Source organism: Nymphalis io, chromosome 25 (genome assembly GCF_905147045.1).
Source record: "Nymphalis io chromosome 25, ilAglIoxx1.1, whole genome shotgun sequence".
NCBI lineage: Eukaryota > Metazoa > Arthropoda > Insecta > Lepidoptera > Nymphalidae > Nymphalis > Nymphalis io.
The window spans coordinates 1,874,602-1,899,159 of NC_065912.1; the positions used below are offsets into that span (position 1 = coordinate 1,874,602).

Here is a 24,558-nt window from a genome sequence, read left to right on the forward strand (position 1 = left end):
GCGACGCTCCTCGCGGACGATCCGCCCTGGGAATTCCAGGCGGAGGTGCTCGCAGAGGTGTACCGCTTCCGGGACGAGGCGAGAGACCGCGGCGACCGTCCAGGGTCGGCGGATGTCGGGCGGATCAGGGCTCTAGCCCAGCAAGCCCGATGGGAGGAAGACCTGAGGTCCCCCACAGCGGGCCTGGCGACAGTGGAGGCGGTACGCCCCCACTTAAATCGCTGGGTCAAAAGAAAACGAGGCACGCTCTCGTTTAGGTTAACGCAGGTACTTACCGGGCACGGCTGCTTCGGTAAGTACCTGCACAAGATAGCACGGCGGGAAATGTCACCTTCCTGCCACGCGTGTGGTGCGCCAACCGACACGGCGCAACACACCCTGACGGAGTGTGCCGCGTGGGGGCCTCAGAGGCTTTCTCTGGCCTCTCCTTGCCGAGCATCATCAACGCGATGTTCGGAAGTCGGAAATGGTCTCCTTCTGTGAAAATGTAATGTCGCAGAAGGAGCGGGAGCGGGAAGAGGACGCCGCTGCAAATCTGCTCCGCCGAAGAAGACTGGGGAGAAGAATGAAACTAATCACTTAATTGAATCATGAATTAAATATTTTGTATCATCTGTAAATAATATTCAATTTAACTTAATTTTATCATTTTGGCGCAAAAGATCATGAATAAAAGTCAAAAAGTAAATTTTCATAAATAAATATAATTTTTCATACACATTTCATACCAGCGAATCATTTACAATGAAGTAAAAAAATTCTATATAGGAACTGTGCAAAATACAACCGAGGCACACCGTGATACATAAAAATATTAATTTAATTTAAAACAAGCTTTTATTTAGTCCATGTACTAAATTACAATTATTATATTAGATTATATTTACATCAGCATTAAATTCCTGATCAATTTGTCATTAAGACATAACCCACACATAGTACTAGGTGAAGTTAAAAACATCATAACCAATGATCATTTTCACTATATATGTACATATAAAACTTAGTATCAACATATTAGTATGGGCACTTATTTCAAAATATGTTTTATAAACACAAAATTTAAAATTTGTTAATACTGATATTCATATGCATGATTGTATTTAAAAAAAATAGTGCTTAAATATAAAAGTGATCTATTTATCAGAAAAACTTAATAACGATTCTTCTAAATTCTGCATGCACTTATAAAGACGAAAGGTCGTACAGTCTAAAATAGCGGCGCATTCGCGTATCACAAAGACGAAACTTTTTGGACAGTTTTCCATAATTTCAATATCAAATTTTTCACTCATATCCAAGCTGCGGGTAACGGCTCGTGATTTGTAATGTCTCGTCCAGTAATTGAACTTTTCTAATTCTATATTAGTAACGAGATTTTCACGCTTAACACGCTTTCTACTATTTTTTTCCAAACGTGATAATTTTTCATTTGCAATTTCACTTAATGGTATATCATCTTCAGAATCACTGTCGCTGTTTGTATGTTTTGATTCATTTTGTTTAGATTCACTAATTGTAAAGTTTTCTATTGTCTTATCAATTATCTCGACAAGCTCTGAATCATCCTCGAATTTAAAACTATAATTAAATTCTATGCCTGAATTCATTTTTAAGTATAATTGCTCGATATGGTGAGTTGAATCGTCGAATTTTGGATTATATTGCGTTTTTGGCATTACGTCTTCTGTGGTTTCATCTTCGTCTGATATTGTATTATTTATTGTTATATTTGGACGAATGCTACTTATAACTGACGAATTCTTATCATCTATATCATGTTCATTGATATTGTTTTCTTCTAGTTTACTATCGCAAATTTCTATTTTAGTATCTTCTAAATTATCACACTGATTATTGTCAAATGTTTCATTATTTGCTAATTCCTGATTTTCTTGGTTATGTATAACATGCTCCGTTATTTTTTCTAACACGTCGTTTTCTAGGCTTTTATAATACTCTTCAATTATTTCTTTAACTGAACCTTTCGATTCGCTTTGACCCATTAACACATCAACTTTCTTCCTTTTTACTTTGGTTTCACCAGCCTCTTGATTTTCATATATATTCTTTCGCTTTTTCGAAACTGGCAGTTTTTCCCTTGGTAATGGTATTTTATATTTTCTGCAAGCCATTTCTATTAATCTCTTTATAATTGAATTTCTGTCAAATGTGTTCGGATTATAATAACCGTCTTCCGAGTTGATAGAGCCTTGTTCACTTAATCTGTCGTTAAAATCTAGTTTACTATCTTGAAAATCGTTTACGTAATCATTTCGAAATTCGGCAATGTTTTTCGAATCCTCAAATGTATAGTTTTTTTTATCTTTTTGAAAATCATTCACGTCGCTAAAATCGTCATCAAATATACAAATACCTTCATCTTCTTCGTCTAACAGTTCAACGTCATTTTCTTCTTTCACCTTAATATTCCCCTTTGAGTCGTCACTCATTGTTTCATCACTTTCAAAGGGTGTGCATTCTGCGTAAGAATCGTATCCATGATCACTGTCTTTATCATTATTGATATTAATTTCTTCTTTGGTAACGTGATCTGTTGTAGGTGGTTTGGTTTTTAACCAGTGTTTATTTTCACAATTTCTAACGAATACCATAGTAGTGTTCCCTTTGGATGATTTCAAGGTTCCAATTATATAAGGATTTATACGTTTATTGTTCTCGCTAACACCCTGAATAATGTTATTAGCGTCATCATATTTTTCAGGAAATTTTAAATCCTTAACGGCGTATTTGAGAGAATATTGAGTGAAATCTTCGCTGAGAAGTAATCGCAGGTCCGGATCTTGTAAGTATTCTAATATAACTTCCGTATACGCAGACATAGGTGTTAAAGTGGCGTGGAATTCTTTTTTAGGAATAAATGATACGGTTTTTTCGACTGTGATCTTGTTTATGATGTCCATCGTTACATTATCACTTAACTTTATAGTCCTTGATTTTCTCTCATTCAAATGTTCCATTAACACAGAATCTTCAACTGGCAGTTTATATAATCTTGCCATTGGTAAGTAATATTTACACAATATGGTTTTTCTAAATAGTAAAAACTGATACCAATCTTGAAATGAGAATAATCTCTCTGTTGAGTCTGAATATGAACCGAGTTTGTAAGACTTTAAATAGTTCTGTTCATAATTGATTTTATCAACCTGATCTGATATTTTCAATTCATATTGAGAATCTAAACCGAAACACATTTTCATAGCTACCAGGATATAAGACATGCAAACACCTTCGTAATCGGGTATGCGAACTAATGTTTGCTTAGTCCTAGTATCCAGTTTTAAAAAGTCGCATGGCATGAGATTCATGAGCGATACTACTAAAGTTTTAAATTCACACGGTAAACATAATTCCTTGACATAGTTAGTGATCATTTTATTCAAATCTGGTACAAGAGGAACACCTAGATCGAGACGTTTGAAGAAAGTCATCGCTAATGTACGAATAATTTTTGGGGTATATTCGTTTTGACACAGAATGAAATTCTTCCAATGCGGGATGGACTTTGTGTTTATTTCATCTGGCACATACTTTGTACAGTTATACAAACTTAATCTACCCTCTTTTATGAACCTCAGCAGATGGGATAGCTGGATGTCACTTCTATCTAAATTTAATGCTATATATATTAATGTTAACAATGTCCCTTTTGTTACAATTTTAATGTCACGTCGAAATTTTTCTGTTTTTTTATTTTTATTATGAGAAGTCTTGGCGATTGAAGATTTGTCGTTTTCATTATCAGACTCATCTGAATTTGCATTATTAGCTTTTTCTTTTCCGACAGAATTTATTGTTTCATTTAAACTTTCGTTATCGAGTTGACTTTTGTTCCTGAAAAAAAAAAATGTTCGTTAATGAAGCCTGTAAATATGTTGTTTAAATTTAAGACAAATTTACAGAAAAAAATTACACTCACTTGTCAACTTCTTTCACTTGAAACATTTTAATGTATTTTGTCCAAATCCATAGTATTGCCATCTTCACGCTGGGTTCAGCTCCCAAGTTCAACAATTCCTCTGTCAATCCGGCTAAAATAAAGTTGTAAGCATGCCATTTGTTCCATTCTGGACTCACTGAAACAATTAAAAACAAAAAATTATATCTACTCTTCAAAGGGATAAATAATATTTATTATGTTTTTGTTACGTACTTGGCATGGCAATTTATATTAGCTTTGCAACTAACGGCCTTATTTATTTATAAAATATAAACGTTGCTTGGCATTGTTTAGTTAAACTTAATGCTTTGTCTTTTTCTTTCTTACTTGTCTTGTCTTTTCTTCAAAACTGACAGAGAAAGAGATAAATCAGTATTTATCTAAACAGTCGCTAAGCAACGTTTACAAGGTAAGGCTGTAAGCGATTACGTAGAAATATCGATTACGTAGAAGCATTTCCGAGCTTCATTTGTTTTTCTCGGCTATTTGGAAACTCAAAAATTTATAAATTTTCAACCAAGTGATGTTAATGTAAAACTTGAATTAAAAAGAGTTACAGTTTCAAGTTTCGATTTTCGATATCGGCGTTCTAGAAAGTACAGAAGACTTAAAGGGTAAGGTTGCCAAAAAAAAAAAATGCTAGGGACGACATATTAATCGAAATCTTACTTAGACTTATACCGAGATGAGCACCAAATTTCAGAAATGCGACAAGCTCGTTGTAGAGCTTGAAATCCATTAAAGGAAGAATTTATACTACTGGAAGATGGGAATATTTCCCAGAATGAAATTACTTACCATTGCCCTTCAAATCGATCCAATTTTGCTACTTTTTGACGAAGATAGAAGAGAATCCCAATTTTGTCTGAAGATAGAAGATTAAGATATGGAGACGACCCTGAGGAAGACACATCCAGTGTAACTTTTTTGAAAGAAAGCTCTCTATAGTGGTTAGTCAGCAATAATTTGAATAGACATTTACATAGGATCACGCTCGGAGCTATATATAGTAGAACATGGGCGCCTGACTGAAATGCACTTTGAAAAAAGAATGTACCTTGTGCCATAGATATGATACACGGAGTTTTAACAGCAAGAGGAAGTACCACTAATTCAAAGTGATGATGTAGTCTTGAGATAATTTCGACTATGGTGACCAGTTTCAGAGACTTGCTATTGGAAAAAAAGAAATTATAGTACACAAGTTTCTACACACAAGTAGTCTCCCTATTTCCTTACTATCATAGACCAGTGGCAGTAAGAGACGACCGGATATACAAAAGGCGCAAGCTACGAACTGCCTAAAACACGGTACTGTAATTATGGCATGAGCCAAAATAAATCTAAGCTATTGCCAGACCCGAAATATTCTGGGCGAGATTATTTACTGAAACAGCAAATACCTGTTCAAGCTATTTTTAATTTTCTATATGAAAAGACCAATTTATTTAAATATATTGTTTTTATTTAACAATGACTACCTTAAAATGTGAATAAAGGTATCTTTAAGCAAATTTTGTAACATTTTATGCATTCTTCTAAATATGTCCATAAGTACTATTAGAAGAATGGAAATTCTGTTAGTTGAATAGGAAAACCACTCTGACTCCTTCACCCTTCAAACCAGAATAAAACAATACTTTATATAAATAGTGCTGTTTAGTAGTAGAATATTGTAATGATTGGGTGGTACGAAGTAAAATACTAATTAATAAAATATAATTACATTACATGCATATATTGATAAAATCATTATTATCATCATCATCACGAATCAATTATTAATGGTCATAATGCTTTACGGTGAAGGAAAATATTGTAAGAAAACCTGCATGTGTCTAATTTCTCTGAAATTCTGCCACAAGTGTATTCCACCAACCCACACTGGAGCAGCATGGTGGAATAAGCTCCAAACCTTCTTTCCGAAAAAGGGAGAGGAGGCCTTTAGCCCAGCAGTGGAACATTTACAGGCTGTTACAGTTACGGTCATAATATTCTTGATGAGTAAAATAATATTAAAAATAATACAATTCTAAGGTTATTTTCTTAAATAAATACTGACTAGGAGAAGAGTCTTTGTTTTATTATGGATTATTGCATTTTACAAACCATCCTATTTCTAGAAGATTTTATTAAACCGGTTTAAGCAGTTAAGTAATTAGGTCACAGGTCTCATAAAAGGCACCCATCACCATACAGGTAGTAGATGTTTCTTAAGAGGAGCCAAGAGACTAAGAGAGAAATAATAAATGTAAGCTATGCTTGATGATGAATATGGCTACTAAGCAATGATAAGGTCCAGAATGTTGGAGTATGCTTGCTTTAAAAAATGTTCACACAAAAATAGACTTAAAGGAGTGTATGACCGAGCAAAGGTGCTGTCCATTGTCATGAGTTAAGTGAGAGAGTGATGAGCCGAAGAAGCCAGTTTCTAAGTCTTTAGCTTTCGTGAGAATATGTAGCCTCAATAATAACATTATTTAAGAAAAAAATATTTATCGGTTCTTATTCACATATGCAAGTCGCTGTTCCCACTATGGTAGCGACCTATTAAATATTGCAATCGCTTATATTTAAATATTCATACAAAAAGTCTTTTAAGTAAATATTTGTCTACTATTAGGACGAACAATTTTTATTTAACATACTAATAAAAAAGATAAATTTATAATAAAAATTCTATTTAACATACTTTCATTTGTCTCTTGCAAAGCTGTAGTTATCTTCTTAGCTGTGGTATGTGCGAAGGTACCATCAGCTAGAACTGTTTGCTCCACAACAGTCTCTCTAACATTTACATCTTGAGTGCCACACTCCACACAGTAGTAGTAGCCATCGACAAGATTCATATCTGTTCCATCACAAACTTTACAAGAATTCGATGTCATTTTAAAATTTTAAAGACAGATGATAATTACATATATTGATCACAATTTTAAAAACACGTGAACGACATGCTGCAACTCAGCTGATATTTGACGTTTATTTAAAAACTTTAAATAGTGTAAAAAACATGATTTAAAAAATGAATTACACTATTTGTAAATATTAAAATTTTCCTATTTAAGCAATTTGCATTACATGCAATGGTATTGCAAATCTTTAATGTATAAATAATATTAAAGTTATTTAGTTTAACTATTTCATGTTTAAAAACGAAATGATCTTTAATGTTGGCAAAATTGTTTTGAACTGACATATTCATTATTGCCATTTACAATAGAAAACTCCCAATTTAGGTGAATTATAATCTGTACTCATTTGACACAAAATTAACCCATACAATTTAAAAGTTGAATTCCATGTAAAACCAATCAGTTAAATAAAAAAACCGAAAAAGTATCTTTCTACCTGGCGCATTAGGTGACATTAGTAAATAGTACTATTATTATTATTAGTAGAAGTATGAGTTTTAATTTATTTTATTTATTTGATTTTTAAAGCTATCACATTAAATTTAAGCTGTACCAAATTAAAAGAGACAGCATAAAAATACACAACATGGGCAATATAACGGTACGGCAAATTCGCGTTCAGAATTTTTTTAACTATTAATTCAGGGTTAATTTGTCTAAATAATTTATTAACGTCTAATTTTATTATGAACTTTTTAAAATCAATTATAGGTTATGTAATGTAATACATTACGAATATTTTAATTAAAATATATATATATACATTTTTTTTATGTTATAATAGTAGCATACAAAATTAGATCATGGCAACTGGAGTTGTACCGTACCTTGCTTGCGGTTGTGGTCATTTGTAGCGTATCGCTATTCGTCGTCAATAACTATACGATACGATCCCGGGGCGTGTTCTGCGTAACAGAGAAACTGAAAGAAACCGACCGGCTTATTTTACTTTCATCACTTAAACGAGTAAAGTTAACTCTTTGCAGATAAAAAACTGAAATGCGAGCTCTGTTACGACCCGTCACACCCCTGTGAGAGATCGTGAATCGTGTTCGTTGCGTGTCTCTGTTTCAAGGGTTGTGCTATTCCCGCGGCTGTTTATCAGTGTTTACTATAGAGTGACTGAGCTGATGTTGTGCAGTGTAAGTTCTGTGTAAGATCGCGCGTTATTCATTGATGGGCGGCTTTTTGCACGCGGCGAAGGCGGCAGATCGGCCGCAACGGCGGATACCAGTTTTCCGGAGGGTCTACTTTAAAATCCGCCACACTGGAACTGATGGAATTAGAAAATATCGTAGCCAACACTGTCTACTTGAAAGCCAGAGAGGGTACGTTTGTAATTTACAATTTAAATTAGTTTTGCGAATTATTATTCATGAGCGACTCTGGGATTCTTTATTCAAAATGGTATGAAGTCGTGCGTGAATCTTGTTTACCGTGCAATTTGTAAACAGGGATAGTTGAATGACCTAATAATCAGTTATTTAATATATATTAATAAAGTTGATCAATAGAGTCCTGTATGCACGTAATAGTGGTTATCTTCAACCGAAAGGTAAATAAATCTTAAACGGCCGGGCATTAGACATTACACATTAGTCATAATTGTATGTAATCAGCTGTGAAATATAATTTACGTCTATAGGTATGTTATTATTTATATACCTGATAAATTATCATATGGTCCTATTTAGATAGTGTGCTTAAAATTGCAAAATTAGAATTATGAAAAATTGAAATATGTTGAAAGTATGATTTTTTTTTTAGTTGACGTTGGCAAATAGTCCAGTTTGGACTTAATATAAAATAAAACTGAATAAAATTAACTTTTTCTTAGCAATCATATACATTTTTGTAATACTATATGGTATTGTGTATTTAAATATAGATGAATATTAAAAATAGATTTTACAATCAATGTTCTTCAAACATTTTCATAAAAGAAACAAATTATTAAATTAAATTATTTTTTCATATCACAAATAATTATATTTGCTACATAGGATAAATCATTGTTCATTTGAAATATATACAAATCGCAAATTTCCTTGTATTGGTGTCAATACAACGTTATAATTAATTGCTAAAGATTTATTATAACTAAAATCCCATTTTTATTTATTAATAATATGCAACATATCTTATTTTTTTTTTTTAATGGGTGCTTAGTTAAATAATGCTATGTATTTACGAATGTCAAAACATTGATGACAAAAAGAGAGATCAGCTTAAGTAATAATAAAAAATAAAAATAAACCAGTGTATAGAATAAAAGATGTATGAAACAAATAAAAACTATTTTTAAACGATAAAGTATTTCAAGTACAAATAGAATAATTTCACTAATATTTGATTAGTAAATCAATGTTGGATTGAGGCAAATACATGTTAGTAATTGGTTTAGCTTATGTTTTTCGGAAGCTATGTCTATGTTGTTAGATGGTTACAAAGATGAAATAAGCTAGGCCTCTTTAAAATACTTTCATACAGCTTGGCAGTTGGTAATTATCTTAACCTAATATTGGGATTCGATGGGTTCTTTCTATTGTCTTCTATGCCAGTGCTAAGAAATGGATATAAATTCTAGAACCAGCAAATATATTTAATATTTTCACTTTAAGTAAGACCGCACAAACTTATTTATTAGTACATAATTAATAGTGACCTCTCTTAATTTCCTGTAGCCTTATTTAAAATCAATGTAAGCTTAAAGCATAGTTTTAGTATATGATATTATTATAATATAAGCATTGTTACTTTAAATTATCAAAAAGACAAGAATGAATTTCAATTTTTTGTACTAATTAAAATCAAATATAGAAATATTTTTTTTTCTCTCAAAATAAATGACATTATATAACTAAAATTATATAATAAAACAAATTTTATCAAATACAGATACTGCAAATTCTTAGCAAATATTCATTGCAATCTTTGTTATTGTTATCAAAGTTTTTATAACATTAGGGTCCGTTCACACAGACCGGCTCGGAGAGGAGAGCAGATTTTTATCACGTTGGAAACAGTGTTTTGAGTGATTGTAGTAAAGTTTATTTTTGCATTTGCACCTTTTTTGTCATTAAAAATGCCTGAACGCGCTTCGTGTGAAGTAATAAAAGGAGCCGACCGGCTCCGCTTGCGTGCTCTTTCTCGCTCGCACCGCAACCGCACCCGCTTTCAGATCTCTTCCAGCCGGTCGATGTGAAATAGTTGGCGGCTCCGCTCCGGCCAATTCCAAGCGTATACGACCCGGTCTGTGTGAAAAGAAAAAAGCAGGCCGATGCTCTCCGAGCCGGTCTGTGTGAACGGACCCTTAGTCATATTAATAAATAGACAACAAACAAACTTTTATTTAATGAAATAAGATTTGTAACATATTTATCAGTTTATATGTATGTATGTTACAGAGGACTGTTAGTTTTTATTAATTAATCTAAATAGATAAGAAAATAATCGTGCATATTGTTTTTAGTATTTATTTAGTATATGTTGTCATTTTAACTAACTTAACAAACCGAAAAATTATAAACTATCTAAATCTTATATCATTTAGTATACCCTTCAAAATCTTTCAATGTATAATTTTGTACAATCTAACTGAATTTATTAAAAACATTTTTTTTTAAATAACACTAGTAAATTGTCACAACCGCCCATAAACATTGGGGATGTAATCATTCCTTACATCACCAATACATCACCAACCTTGATAACTAATATGTTATGGGCCTTGTGTTTGAAGTTAGGCTGGCTCACATACCATTCAAATGGAAAGGGCTGCTGTTTTAGCGATGGAATAATAGATAAGTGGGTGGTACCTACCCAAATGGGCGCTCATAAAGCTTTACCACCTTTTGTGAGTATACATAACATATTAATTCTTATTGTTGACAACATTGACAGTGAAAACAGTGAATTAAAGTTCTTGCATTATCAGTGTACATAAGTAATGGTCACTTACATCCAGCGCCCACGCTCGTAAGGCTAAAAAAAAGTGGTTCCTTATTTTAAATTTGGTCATGTAACTAATAATATTTCTCTATAGACTTATGTATTTGGATGACAAATATTTTATAATAACCATAATATATTTAGTTCCTTATCAGTTTTAAAGGTTAGACAGTTACATAAACCACTTTAGATAAAATTGTTCTAATGCATTATGTCACATGTTTTGGATAAAAAAAAAAAACAAAAGTTTATTGAACTTGTTGTTTATTGTATTTGTTATCCAATTATATACCTACTTTTTAATACCTGTAACTATGGTCATTTTTACACATTATTATTTTTATAACAATAAATCCGTATCCGTCCGTAACAGCCTGTGAATGTCCCACTGCTGGGCTAAAGGCCTCCTCTCCTCTTTTTGAGGAGAAGGTTTGGAGCTTATTCCACCACGCTGCTCCAATGCGGGTTGGTAGAATTCACATGTGGCACAATTTCAGTGAAATTATACACATGCAGGTTTCCTCACGATGTTTTCCTTCACCGTAAAGCACGAGATGAATTATAATCACAAATTAAGCACATGAAAATTCAGTGTTGCTTGCCCGGGTTTGAACCCACGATCATCGGTTAAGATTCACGCGTTCTTACCACAGGGCCATCTCGGCTTTTTTACAACAACAAATACTGAATCAAAATTAATGTACACTTAAATGAGGTTTTATTATGTTATTATACATAAGACTAGCGTCTTATGAAATTAGCTGTGACGATATCATATTTCATACATAACATATAAACGTAACACATATATACAATATATCTCTATAAAACCCAAAATCTTATGAGCATAGTGCCGGTCTGTGTGATTGTTAACACCTTCTTCTTTTAATTTTTTTTAAAACATTAATAACCGTAAGCTTATGTATTACGAGTGTTTTAATTTGAAGGAGAAGGAAAGCCGATCTTGAGGTTTTGAGCCAACGAGCTGCTCCAATTTTGTTTGTTGAATTGTCTATTGCATAAAATGAAGCAAATGAAAACATAGTGGTCCTAGCCCGGGTTTGAATCCGCAATATTCAGTTAGGATTTACGTGTTCTAACCACTCGGCACTCTCGGCTCAAGAGTCAGTGTAATTACAGACACAAGAAATACATTTAACATTGTAAATCCCATTGTTTGTGGTAGCGCAATGACAGTGTAGGGAGTGATTTGTTTCTAACAGTGTCATTTTCTACGAAAGTACACTTACCATTAGATGTAGTCCTTTTGCTTGCCAACCTCCCTATTTTAAAATATAAGATAATTAAATTTTTTTTGGCAAAATGTAGTAAGACCTTTGTCAAAGTTTAAACATTAGAAAAAAAAGCTCGCCAGAATAACATTCGCACAACTTCGAATTTGTATATACTTATATGAAGTTCTTTTTTACGTCGTAAACGGTACATTAAAAGTTCAGACTGAAATTCCGTTATTAAAATTGTTCACATAACAACACTCCCTATACGCCTAAATAATTAATTGAAAACAAGTGAATTGACTAACTAAGGATGGCGACAAGCGTGAACTTGTTTAATTAGCATTCATGGCGCCGATCAACTGGTTTCATGCATTTCTAGAAAATGCAACGCAATAAATAAATATAAATAAACAAAAGTGTATTAAAATAAACTTTATTTATTGGTGATAGGGCTTAGCGTTAGTGTTTTTGAATATATAACGGTTATTCTACATCGAAAACAAAAATATATTTAAGTTATGTTTTATTCTAGTTATTCTTGTTGCGGGCGTAAATATATAACTTCGATTCTATGGTTGAAAGACAGATAGAGAGAATCAAAGAGAGAGAGAAAACGTTAAATATATGAAAACGATCTTGTTTAAAAATATAATTGCATATTTCTAATAAACACAAAAAATTTGAAACCAAGAAAAAATGATAATAATAAATGTATGGTAAAAGATTAAAGAAGCGTAATTTGCGTAGATACCCCATTATATATGTGTGTTTTGAGTATGCATATATATATAACTTTTTATAGGACAAAATTTGGGTTTGAATCCTGCACCTCGGGATTCACAGTCCAATAAGCTACCCACTCGACCAAAGAATAAAACCTTCTACAAAACTTAGCATTATAATTATATCGTCTCCAATTAATGAATTCCAGTCTGCTACGTAATTATATAAAATGGAATGTTACTTTGATCGTACCGTATGCGCTTAAGCATCGTTTATCCGATTGAGTTTAAAAAAATGTAGTTTTGTTGACACTAAGTTTTCTGGCATAGAGCAATAAGAGGAACGCGACTCGTATAGAAAGTCGCAGCGCGGCGACGCTGTCGGGAAACTTACTGGTGGTAGAGCTTTGTGCAAGCTCGTCTGGGTTTCCACCCACTCATCAGATATTCTACCGCAAAACAGTACTTGGTATTGTTGTATTCCGGTTTGAAGGGTGAATGAGCCAGTGTAATTACAGGCACAAGGGACATAACATCTTAGTTCCCAAGGTTCGTGGCGCAGTGATTCGCAGGTGGCCCATATGCTGGTCCGCCTTTCTATTCTATAAAAAAAAAATACGTTATATATAGCTCCAAGTGCAATCGGCTACCTTATTTTTATCTTCATGATTTTATTTCAGTTTTGTCATATTTTTCTCTCCAACTTCATGTCGCACAATAGTATCACTTATAATATATAATCGTGCTACCTTTTCGTCGCGTATGTTTTTACGTCGACTTACATTTTATGACCTAATTATTAAATAGAAGTTTTTTTTATGACACATGTAACTTAAAACAGGCCCTAAATGCTCAATTGCGGGCTAAAAAGCTCTCCTCTTAAGGAGACTGATTTTTCCAGTACGCATCTCCAGTGCAGATCGGTGAAACATTTGTCAGAATTTTTCGGTTCGGTTCCACATTGATGATTGAAAATTTGTACATATTTTTTACTGGTTACAATACAATGTAACATTTAATGTTATTTGTTTTATGACATGGATTAGATTAAAAAGATTTTTGCTAGTTAATTTTTTTTTTAATATAAATATATTTTAATGTCAATGACTCGAAAAGGAGTGCCAGATCGACTATTTCATATTAAAGTAAATAGTTCGTATAAAATTACGTTGACGCTTTAAAAACACCTTAGTCTAAATGTTAGATTATGGCCGTAAATGGTTTTAAGTTTTTTTTCTCACTTAAGTCTTACGACTTTTAAGACACGAATTTTAAGTCTTACGACTTGGGGTCAAATTATATGATACATTAAAACAAATACGACTAATTCGTGCTATCAAATCGAGTCGGCTTTTGCAAGCACTATGAATCGTCATTTTACAGGTCAATATTAAATGTGAAGCTACCACCGTTTCGGAACATAGATCCTTCCTAGAAGATCCGACAAGAAACCCATACATAACATCTTAGTTCCCACGGTTGGTGATGCATTAGCGATGTAAAGAATGCTTAATATTTCTTACAGCGCTTATGTCTATGGGTGGTGGTGACTACTTACCATCAGGTGGCCCATTTTCCCGTCCGCCAACCTGTATTATATAAATAAACAAAGCCACTAAAAAATTGGAATATATATATATAACAGATACGTTTTACGATTTATTTTTTTAATTCAAACAAGCAAATTTGACACCTGTTTGTAACTAGTCTGCCACCCTGAAATAAATATTTAAAATAATTCTTATATCTTAAATGACGTCTAGCAAAGCGGACGGGTTAAGGCGGTGACACATATGCCTGTAAAACGGAGCAGTAGTGCATGCTAGTTAACGGCATTCGCAAGTAACTGGCCAGTACAATTGCTAACTTGCATGCTATTTGTTTTCTTGCATGCCTGTTACTTGCAAGAGGTATACACAAGCCAGTTCACGTGACAGTAGGACCCAGTTCGGAGCTAAGTGTCCTACTGTTTTAAGCTTTTCAATGGAACGCATATAAAATTAATTAAATATTGTCATATGTATTAATTAAGTATTATCATTGTCGCTATTAGCAGTGGAATGTCTGGTGAAAATATTGAGAGAAAAAAGGAGAAGAAGAAAATTTGGTCTGCTACTTTCGTGAAGCGTGTAACTGTCGCGTCGGTTTACACGTTTCGGTTCTACAGCCACCCCCGCTATCCCTAATATTGCATGTTAGTAAATCAAATGTTGTGCAGGTTGCACACACTCCGAGAACCTCCTAGGATTTGGAGGTCTGCAGAGGCGGGCCAACCGTCGGGGCGTTACGGTAGTATGTATGGTATACGTGACGCCCCTCGAAAAGGCGGTGTGGGTACCGCTGATTTTTTAGTGGATATTCCGGCGCATGATTTCGGTGCCGGCGAGTCCCACATACCCCCCAATTCAAGTGGGGGAAACGCGTCAAAGCGTTTCTTCAGCGAAAATAAAAGCGAAAGCGATCCCGTGGCGCTCCTCGTTAAGACGGAAAGGGTACCGCTGGTTTTTTAGTGGGTATTCCGATGTTCGGAGCGCACTCGGCGCCTTGGACACCGGCGAGCCCCATATACCCCCCCCACTGTTCCCGTGGGGGAAACGCGTAACGCGTTTTTCCAGCGTTAAAAAAAAGGTTGTACACTTTGTTGCTAGATACAGGCATGCAATATATACACATGAAAGTAGCTAACTAGATGGCATGCAATACAATTCAAGTAACAGGCGTGTGTGTTCTCGCCTTAACAACCAGAAAACAAATAAATAACTGTTTTTGTCTAGATTTGCATTAACAAAGTGATTAAGTATTATCTACTTAGCGTTATGAAAATATGACCTTGCATAAATAATAAACGTATGTGCTTAGCGTGGCAGAACGTGTTTGTCTAAGTGTATTTTAATATTTGAGTTGGTACTTCAAATTTTAACAATTTAAAAATTTGATTAAACCAATGACGATACGGTACTTTTATTTTATGAGTAACATCCCTTAAAAAGCCCAGGTTTTGAGCTTTTCTTTGTAGAACACGACGAGCCCAGACATTGGCATTGTAACAAATGTTAACTATCGCTTACATCACCAATGCGCCACTAACCTTGGGAACTAAGATGTTATGTCCCTTGTGTCTGTAATTACACTGGCTCACTTACCCTTCAAACCGGAACACAACAATACCAAGTACTGCTATTTTGCGGTAGAATATCTGATGAGTGGGTGGTACCTACCCAGAGGAGCTTGCACAAAGCTCTATCACCAGTAGATTCATATATATATAGCTTATTCTATCACGCTGCCTCCACTCCCAAATGGGTTGGTAGATATACCAGCGACAGATCATCCGAATTACACCGATTTTCCAACCAAATACAAGACAAATTCTTCGTTATTAAATAAGTGTTCCAAATTCTTTTTCTTTATTGGATTTTATTAAGTTAAGCAACATTAAATCAAAACGATTGACGTCAACCTTAAAATCCTCATAAGGTATAATTACATTTGCCGTTTTAGTGTTTTTTTTTTAAATTTCGATTTTTAAATTTGCACGCCTGGGAATAACATTTATTGACACGTTCGTGTTAAATGAAAATGGTGTGATTTGATGCGGTTCGACACTTAAGGAACTTTAATTACTGTATTAAGTTCTTATATGGATTTGTAGTGTTATTTATACGCCGGGTAAGCTAACTTAAGTCTTAATTCAATCGCCTGTTAGGCATTCCACACGATCAGGATTTATCGCTGCGGAAAACCTTGCGTCTTAAACCCTATTCGCTGCTGCTTTTTGTTATCATAATATACGTTTATTTGCGCCAAATGAACCTTTATTATTCTCTATCCAATTGAGAGTTCTTTTTTTTTATATTCGCCGGGAGGGCAAATGACTCTACTCCACCTGATGGTAAGTGGTAGTAGAGTCCAAACGCGACGACGGCCAGTACAGACGGGAAAAACGTTCTGCACTAGCCGCTTTCGCCTTGCCGGCCCGCAAGATGCCTCTTCACACCTCGTTTGAAGGAACCCGGGTTGTAAGAGGAGGGGAACACATAAGCTGGTAAGGAATTCCATTTTTTGGAAGTGCGACAAAGAAAGGAGTTGTTTCTTTGTTCGCGATGGAATTGATGTCACAGTTAGGCGGTGACATCGAGAACCAGCTCGCGTGGACTTAAGAAGGAAGGGGGAAGCAGGAATAATTATTCTAAATTAGTTTAATTATCAATGGGTGAAATATCTAGACTTAACAAAAAATATATATAATATATCCGAATATGTAGTAATTTATAAGTAACGATGGTTAGCTACACGATCTTCTTTCTATAAATATCTTTGAATGTCCGCTCGTAGATTAGTAATATAATTTTTGTATCATAACTTTAATTTATAAGTTGTAATAAAACCTATTTTTGACGACGAAAGGTTATGTCGATCAACGAAAAATTATATCATCATATCTTAGACAAATTATTACAATAAATAAAATTAATTTAAAAAAAAAACCTATTTACTGAAATAATTTTCGACGGTACTAGGAGTTTTCCAATGACACTTAGGACACTTAACTTCAAAGGACCTTTTTAGTGAATTTGAGTGAAAATTGTTTGACAATTTGGCATATACATGTAGTTTAGAATATAAACATATAAATTTACATACAACATATAATGAAAATATTTTTTTATCGGTCTATCGATGAGTACATATCTAAAATCGATTTCAATCTCGGATTGTAGATATAATTTGTTTTGTTAAAAGAATCTCGTTTAATTTTATGGTATAAAATATCATAATATTTGAAAATGGAACGCAATGAATAATGTCATGTTATGTACGTAAATGAACATTTATGAAAGCATTTTCGGTCAGTGTGAAGTGACTTAACAAGATTTAGCGTTTAATTGCGCTCCAGTTGTGACCGACTCGTGGCCGGCGATTCAGTTCTTGTTAAAATTTATTTCAATTATAAATCAATGCATTGCGTAACCTGAATCTATATATCTATTTTGATATAATAGAGTCGGAAATTTCGATATAACAAAGCTTTGTAGTGCCAGAACTACCAGTCAGATTCAAATGGTTTTATGATTATTTATGCCATATATACTCTGTTGATGGTTATGTAGATTATATAACGTTGGGCTACAACTAAATTTCAAATTCGGAAAAATAACGTTCGGAAAGAAATAACTCAGATAGGTCAGACTAGGAAATCGATGACAGTTTTTGTTTTTTATAACAATTTTTTTTTTATTTGAAACTGCTTTGAGGCGATTATTTTGTAGCTCGAGGGTGTATTGTGGTAACACTTTCTATACTTTTCTAGGATCCTTTTATAAAAGCGAAAGAATTACTAATTCCAGTGTAACTATAGGCACAAGGGACATAATCTGCGTTCCCAAGGATGGTGGCGCATTGGCGATGTAAGGAATCGTTATTATTTCTTACATCGTCAGTGTCTATGGGCGGTGGTGACCACATAACATCAGGTGCTCCATTTGCGCGTCGGCCTACCTATATAAAAAATGTATACTGCTAGTAAGATAATACATGTTCCGTGTATTGATAGTATGAACGTCACAATTTCTAGGGGAATTGTTATATTTTTACGAAAATACATTACATAAGTGTATTGAGATGTGAGGGTCAGTATTTTAATCTCTGGAAATGTAATTTTAATAAACATCATATTTGGTCCCAAATTATACTATGCACGAAAAGCCTTTACAAGATCGTATTGATATCGGTTGCATTACCTCGAAGTAGAACTGGATCCAAATTGGTAAAGAAAATGCAGTAAGCGTTTTAAAGCTTATTGTAATAAAAAGGAAACGAAAATGTTTTATATAAGATCCCGATGGGGCACCCGTCGATTATTTGTAAATATGTTTAATTATCTACTTTTTGTCTCAATAACGAAGAAATGTAAAGGTTAGAGTAGAGGACATTTCGTGATTTTTTTTTACTCCTTTATGGGTTTTATCTGACAGCCCTTGAAAATACAATGCAGTTATACGTATAATATTTTAATGTTAACTCAGAACTTATTTACACTAGTAAAATAAAAAATTAGAAATTTTTCTTCATACTAGTCTTAAATATGAGATGTTGTGATGTCGGTAATATACGCTGTTTTTAATTAAAACATTATAATAAAAGCTAATAAGCAACGAATAATACACAGGTAATATACTTGTGTTATATTATATATATAAAAAAGCCGAGATGGCCCAGTGATAAGAACACGTGAATCTTAACCGATGATCGTGGGTTCAAACCCGGGCAAGCATGAATGAACTGAATTTTCATGTGCCTAATTTGTGATTATAATTCATCTCGTGTTTTACGGTGAAGTAAAACATCGTGAGGAAACCTGCATGTGTCTAATTTCACTGAAATTCTGCCACATGTGTATTCTACCAACCCGCACTGGATCAGCGTGGTGGAATAAGCTCCAAACCTTCTCCTCAAAAAGGGAGAGGAGGCCTTCAGAACTGCAGTGGGACATTCTCAGGCTGTTACGGATATTATATATATGTATATATTTCTCTGCATGTGTCTGTCAATGTCCTTATCCAACTTATTTACATGTCTAAGGAGAGAGAGAGAGAGAGAGTATAATAAGCCCTAATTTTCTCCACAGAATAATGTTTTTTCTTCATTTGATTTGATGTTTTAAAGTAGACTGACAAGATATTATTTATAAGTAAAATAAAAAACTAAAGTTAACATTACTTGTTCGATAAATAACCGTGGTGTAACTACGAAAACCTGTTCCCTAGTTTTCTATAAACTGAATTTGTTATTTACAATATGGCATACAACACAAATAGGCATTAAAAAAATAACATATTTAAAAATATTATCGCGAACAACTTCTAAATTTAAATTTCATTTGTTTTTTTTTTAAATTTAATTATAATGTACAATGTTGTTATATATGTATAATGTTGTTTTCTTACTATATAGTTATATATTATTATACGTATGTAAAGGCAATAAAGATACATATTAATCGTGTACGTTTGTCCTCAGGCGGTTCCGATAGCAACAAGGGCAAAAGCAAGAAATGGCGGAAGATCCTACAATTCCCTCACATATCGCAATGTTTAGATATAAAAACAAAAATAGGTAAGTACTTTGTTCTAAGTTCATCACATAATCTTGATCTTAGTAAGTATTTTCTATTACTATGTCACTCGCTGATAATGGAGCATGTAAGTGAAAGAATTTTTAAAATCGGTTAAGTAGTTTTTGGTGTTATCCATTACAAACGAACATACAAAAAAAAAATCAAATCATATCTTTTTATAATATATTTAAATTTTATATATTATATCGTACTTTATTGTATATATGTATATATAAATGTTCTATTTGATAATAGAATGTAAATTGTTTACGTTTGTTATTTGCATTTTTAGACATGTTAAGTTAACGAATAAATTATATATTTAATGTAATTACCATTTAGTAACGGACATAAGGAGATCGCAGTGTCCCTGATATTTCTAAGATAACATTCCTAGGTCATATCCAAGTCACACCGTCTTAACAAGTTTGTTCAACCGCCGTTCCCTTAATAACCATTAACAGTTGAAATATAACGCTTATACGACACTGGCTATTCCTGTAAACGCTATAAATGCTAAGCATTACGGAGTGCCGTTTAAAGAGACAGTTCAAGCTGAGGGTCAGTTCTACTAACAAATTGTCACACTTTGTCGTAACTGTACTTAACGACTGCCTCGTTGGTCTTGTGGCTAGATTTAAGGCCGCAGACCCGAAGGTCCTGGGTTCAAATCCCAGGTCAGGCCAATAAAAGTTATTGGGTTTTTCTGTCGAAAATTCTCAGTAGCAGCCCGGAGTTTGGAAGTTGGAAGTGTGTACACTCCCGTGCGTCGGAAAGCACGTAAAACGTTGGTCCTGCGCTTGAACTCTTTCCAAGCTTGTCGAATTGCCGTCTCATCGGATTTATCTTTATTTTATTGCTTTTTCCTAATTAGTTATACAGTGCGATTCCTTTTTTTAATACGCTCTTTAAATACCTTAAATGATAATTCGCGACAAAAGTGGCAACACTAATTGTTGTCGATTTTATCGGGTCCCTCTAATGATTTGGCCTGTTGATGTATACCTTTTTTATAAAAAAAGTTAGCAATGCCTGTTTTTTAAGAAATTAATAATATTCCTATCTATTCCACCGAATTGTTGCGTTATTGACGCTTTAACGTAATACATAGCTTTCGTATTTACAATAATATGACGGGACGTTACATTTGTCAGTCGGATCTAATGTAAACCGGCTCTCACATAAAATAAGATAAAGTCTTATTAATGTTCATCCTAGAGTTTATTAATAATGTTTAATGTAATGGCATTCAGTGAAGGACTCTTTCAATCCGAATAGTGGACATTACTTTTAGGATGAGCCATAACTCGTTTATCTTATACTTCCCGCGTTAAATTTGTATTATATATATATATATATATAATACAAATTTAACTTATATATATATTACTTTTTATAATTATATATTTTATTATATTTCTGCATATCCATCAATCCGAATATTTTAGCGCTTTGAAATAGTTTAACCTTTTCAAACGGAGAAGGTTAGCCTAGCAGTGGGACATTTACATGTTCTTATTTATGAACAATCTTAAAACCTAATAATTGTAAGGGAGGTAGAACACTTGTACGTTACTAACTTAATTTATACTAATATTTAACGACATTAGCGACATGATTTTTGCTCGAACCTGTTTTCATTTTAAGTTTTGAGATAGTTCCGTGCAGTTAAAAGTATTCAATATGTTGACCCAAAGAATCGGCTACCACCATACGTAATTAGATCAAGTAGTTTTTGCGTGTTGTGGTAACAGACATACGAACATATAACACCATACGTAAATAAATCATTTATGTTCATATGATTATGAACATAATTAGCTAGTATGCTAATCATCCCCGATTAGAACGCGTGAATCTTAACCGAAGATCGTGGGTTCAAACCCGGGCAAGCACCACCGAATTTTCATGTGCTTAATTTGTGTTTATAATTCATCTCGTGCTTGACAGTCAAAGAAAACATCGTGAGGAAACCTGCATGTGTCTAATTTCATTGAAATTCTGCCACATGTGTATTCTACCAACCCGCATTGGAGCAGCGTGGTGGAATAAGCTCGAAACCTTCTCCTTAAAAGGGAGGCCTTAGCCCAGCAGTGGGACATTAACAGGCTGTTACTTTATCTGGGATTAGCACGGGTAGATAAGAAGAAAAATGTATTTTGGATAGGATTTACGTAAAATCAGTTCTTAGTAACCGTCTACGTCGGGGAAGGAGTAACTGTGACAAATTTCAAGTCAATCGGGCGCGTATAGCTTGGGAGATATCGTGTTGAGTTATATATGATGAGTCGCTTATATAAATCTAGATATGTAATTTGTACCTTACACAATACGTCATATTTACATTAATACTTTGAAACATAATAAATTGAAATAAATTTAAATATATTTAAATTTATTTAAAAGAATCGACTGAACATTTAATCTTACGAAACAATCGATTAATACTGACTCTTATGTATATCAATATAAAGGCGAAATTTGAACTCAATCCCGTGACTCGTGCTGGCTCAAAGAAAGCAGAGACACAAAAGAAAACGACGACAATATGGCGTCCCATTTTCTCTCATTCAAATGTCACGTGCATATTAAGTGTGCGTATGATACTATGATCAGCGAGACATTGGTTTACTCAAGTGGATTTTTTCATACATTCTATCTATTGAAAGCGTATATTTATAATAGAAATATATATATATATACATATATATATATATATATATATATATATATATTAAATGTATAAGCTAGCGCTTGACTGTTATCACACCTGATGGAAAGTGATGACACAGTCGAAGATGGAGCGCGCTTGCCTAGAAGATGCCTATTCACTCTAGACTTGAAGATACCCATATTGTAGGTGGTGGGGAAAACGGAGGTCGGGAGGATGGTATTCCAGATCTTAGCGGTGCGTATCAGAAACGAGGAAGCAAATCGTTTCGTACGTGTCTTAGATACGTCAACAACGTACGGGTGCAGATCTTTACGGTGCCTCGCAGTTCTGTGATAAAATGGTGACGGAGGAACCAAATTAAACAGTTCCTGGGCGCACTCTCCGAAATATATTCTGTAGAAAACCGACGAATATATTAGCAAAAGTACTATCCTAACTTATATTATAAATGAGAGAGTGAGTTTGTTATGTTTACACGTCTTAACTGCTCAACTGATTGAAATGTGATTTTACATAAAGGAGTATCTAACACCACAAACGTGGATTAAGTCGCGGGCGAAAACTAGTCATTAATAAAAAGCCAACACGCTATCTCTTTAAAAACAATTGTATAATTTAATTTCATTGTTTTGTTACATAAATTAAAGCAATGCACGTTAAAGGATTCATTAACCAATCGATTCAATTAAAAGTAATGAGAAATTAAATATTTTTATTTTATGGGTAGGCAGACTGACTAATGACCCACATGATGGTCACCATCGCTCATAGACAATGGCGCTAGAAATAATTGATATTACATCGTCAATGCGCCACCAACTTAGGTAAGGTATGTCCCTCGTCCGAATAGTTGCTCTTTATTAAAAAAAATATAATTTTCCAGAAACGACACACAAAATATATACAACAATGCGAAGTATTGATACTTGGGGGTAGGGTAAATGATTGCGTGCAACCGTCTAAGAGTTCCCTGAACTATCATTACCGTTAATATTACAGTTAATTTATAATTAAATACGTAATTTTATATAATATAAAGTTTACCAGACAGTAAAAATATTATTAACGTTATTGTACTGCTTAACCCACAAGGTCGTTGTCGTCAATGAAAACTGTCTCATAATGCTAACAAAGTATATAAGAACAAACGAAGTAACTCCATAACCCTTGATCGCGACGCTGTCAGATAAAACAGGGCATGCTGACACACTTATTAAAGCGGGCTGAAATAACGTTACATCTGTCAACTCCACGATCCAGCTCTTTTAATATAAGCATACCGACATCAAAGTGTGACGCCGCTTAAAATTGAAATATTAAACCCATAAATACTAAGGCTAAGTCATCTATCGTCGAAGGAAAGAAACGACGTGAAATACTTGTACGTAAATAACAATTAAATGGTAAACGCGTTCATTTCCAGTCACAAACGATGCCGGGTACGGTGATGTAAGGTGACCACAAATTTTGAATATTCGTAGGAATTTTCGTTTGTTATGTTTGAGTGGTAATTAAAGGAAACGAGTGTTTTAATGTCTTACGAGTTCGTTTTATTACTATGTCAATATCTCTGGTTAGATTTTTTTGTTACCCAAACTGTACTGTAAAGCAAGGCTCAACTTCTGTTATCTTTATTTAAAAACCTGAGACCATTTGTATTAATTTAAATATTATACTGCTCTAATTTAAGTTTTCTTGAGACTTTTTGTATTCTTTAAATTTATATAATATTAAATAAAATACATTCTTACATATATCAATATATGTGTGTGTGCGTTGCTAAAGTGTTGAGTTTTTTTCTTATAGAATTATGTGGAAGTTATATATCGTTGTAAAACCTAACTTTAGGTAAAGCTAGCTAATAATAGAGTGTCATGATAATCGCGACTAATAGTCACCCTACCGTTCAAGTAGGATGCCTCTACTTATTACACGCGTGGGGTGGCTCAGGGCTGTCTATAAGAAATTCATTTTACA

At 33.7% G+C, this 24,558-nt stretch overlaps 2 protein-coding genes across 4 annotated transcripts in view; one reads left to right on the top strand and one right to left on the bottom strand.

Moving 5' to 3' along the window:
* Positions 1 to 1,111: 1,111 nt before the first annotated feature.
* Positions 1,112 to 6,938, bottom strand: LOC126778090 (uncharacterized). 2 transcript variants are annotated; one of them, XM_050501461.1, is made up of 3 exons: positions 6,657 to 6,938; positions 3,944 to 4,100; positions 1,112 to 3,858 (listed from the first exon to the last, which is right to left on the bottom strand). In XM_050501461.1, exons 1-3 carry the CDS (start codon positions 6,850 to 6,852, stop codon positions 1,137 to 1,139), a joined length of 3,075 nt encoding a protein of 1,024 aa, XP_050357418.1. In that variant the 5' UTR covers positions 6,853 to 6,938; the 3' UTR covers positions 1,112 to 1,136. The 2 variants fall into 2 exon arrangements, with proteins under 2 accessions (XP_050357418.1, XP_050357419.1); XM_050501462.1 differs by lacking the exon at positions 6,657 to 6,938 and adding an exon at positions 4,763 to 4,813.
* A 789-nt stretch (positions 6,939 to 7,727) lies between these two features.
* The window catches only part of LOC126778130 (G protein-coupled receptor kinase 2), a 66,276-nt gene continuing 49,445 nt past the window's right edge, over positions 7,728 to 24,558 (top strand). For both annotated transcript variants that reach the window (XM_050501535.1, XM_050501536.1), the window contains exons 1-2: positions 7,728 to 8,207; positions 19,811 to 19,906. In XM_050501535.1, the coding sequence (XP_050357492.1) occupies positions 8,156 to 8,207; positions 19,811 to 19,906 (148 nt within the window). In that variant the 5' untranslated portion in view covers positions 7,728 to 8,155. The remainder of the gene's footprint in view (positions 8,208 to 19,810; positions 19,907 to 24,558) is intronic.

Excerpts from the sequence above, each read along its gene's own strand:
- LOC126778090 (XM_050501461.1), bottom strand. The coding sequence starts at position 6,852 with ATGACATCGAATTCTTGTAAAGTTTGTGATGGAACAGATATGAATCTT. Across the intron at positions 4,101-6,656 it reads TTTGCAAGAGACAAATGAAA|TGAGTCCAGAATGGAACAAA; the intron begins GTATGTTAAATA and ends TAATTGTTTCAG. Across the intron at positions 3,859-3,943 it reads CAAGTGAAAGAAGTTGACAA|GAACAAAAGTCAACTCGATA; the intron begins GTGAGTGTAATT and ends TTTTTTTTTCAG.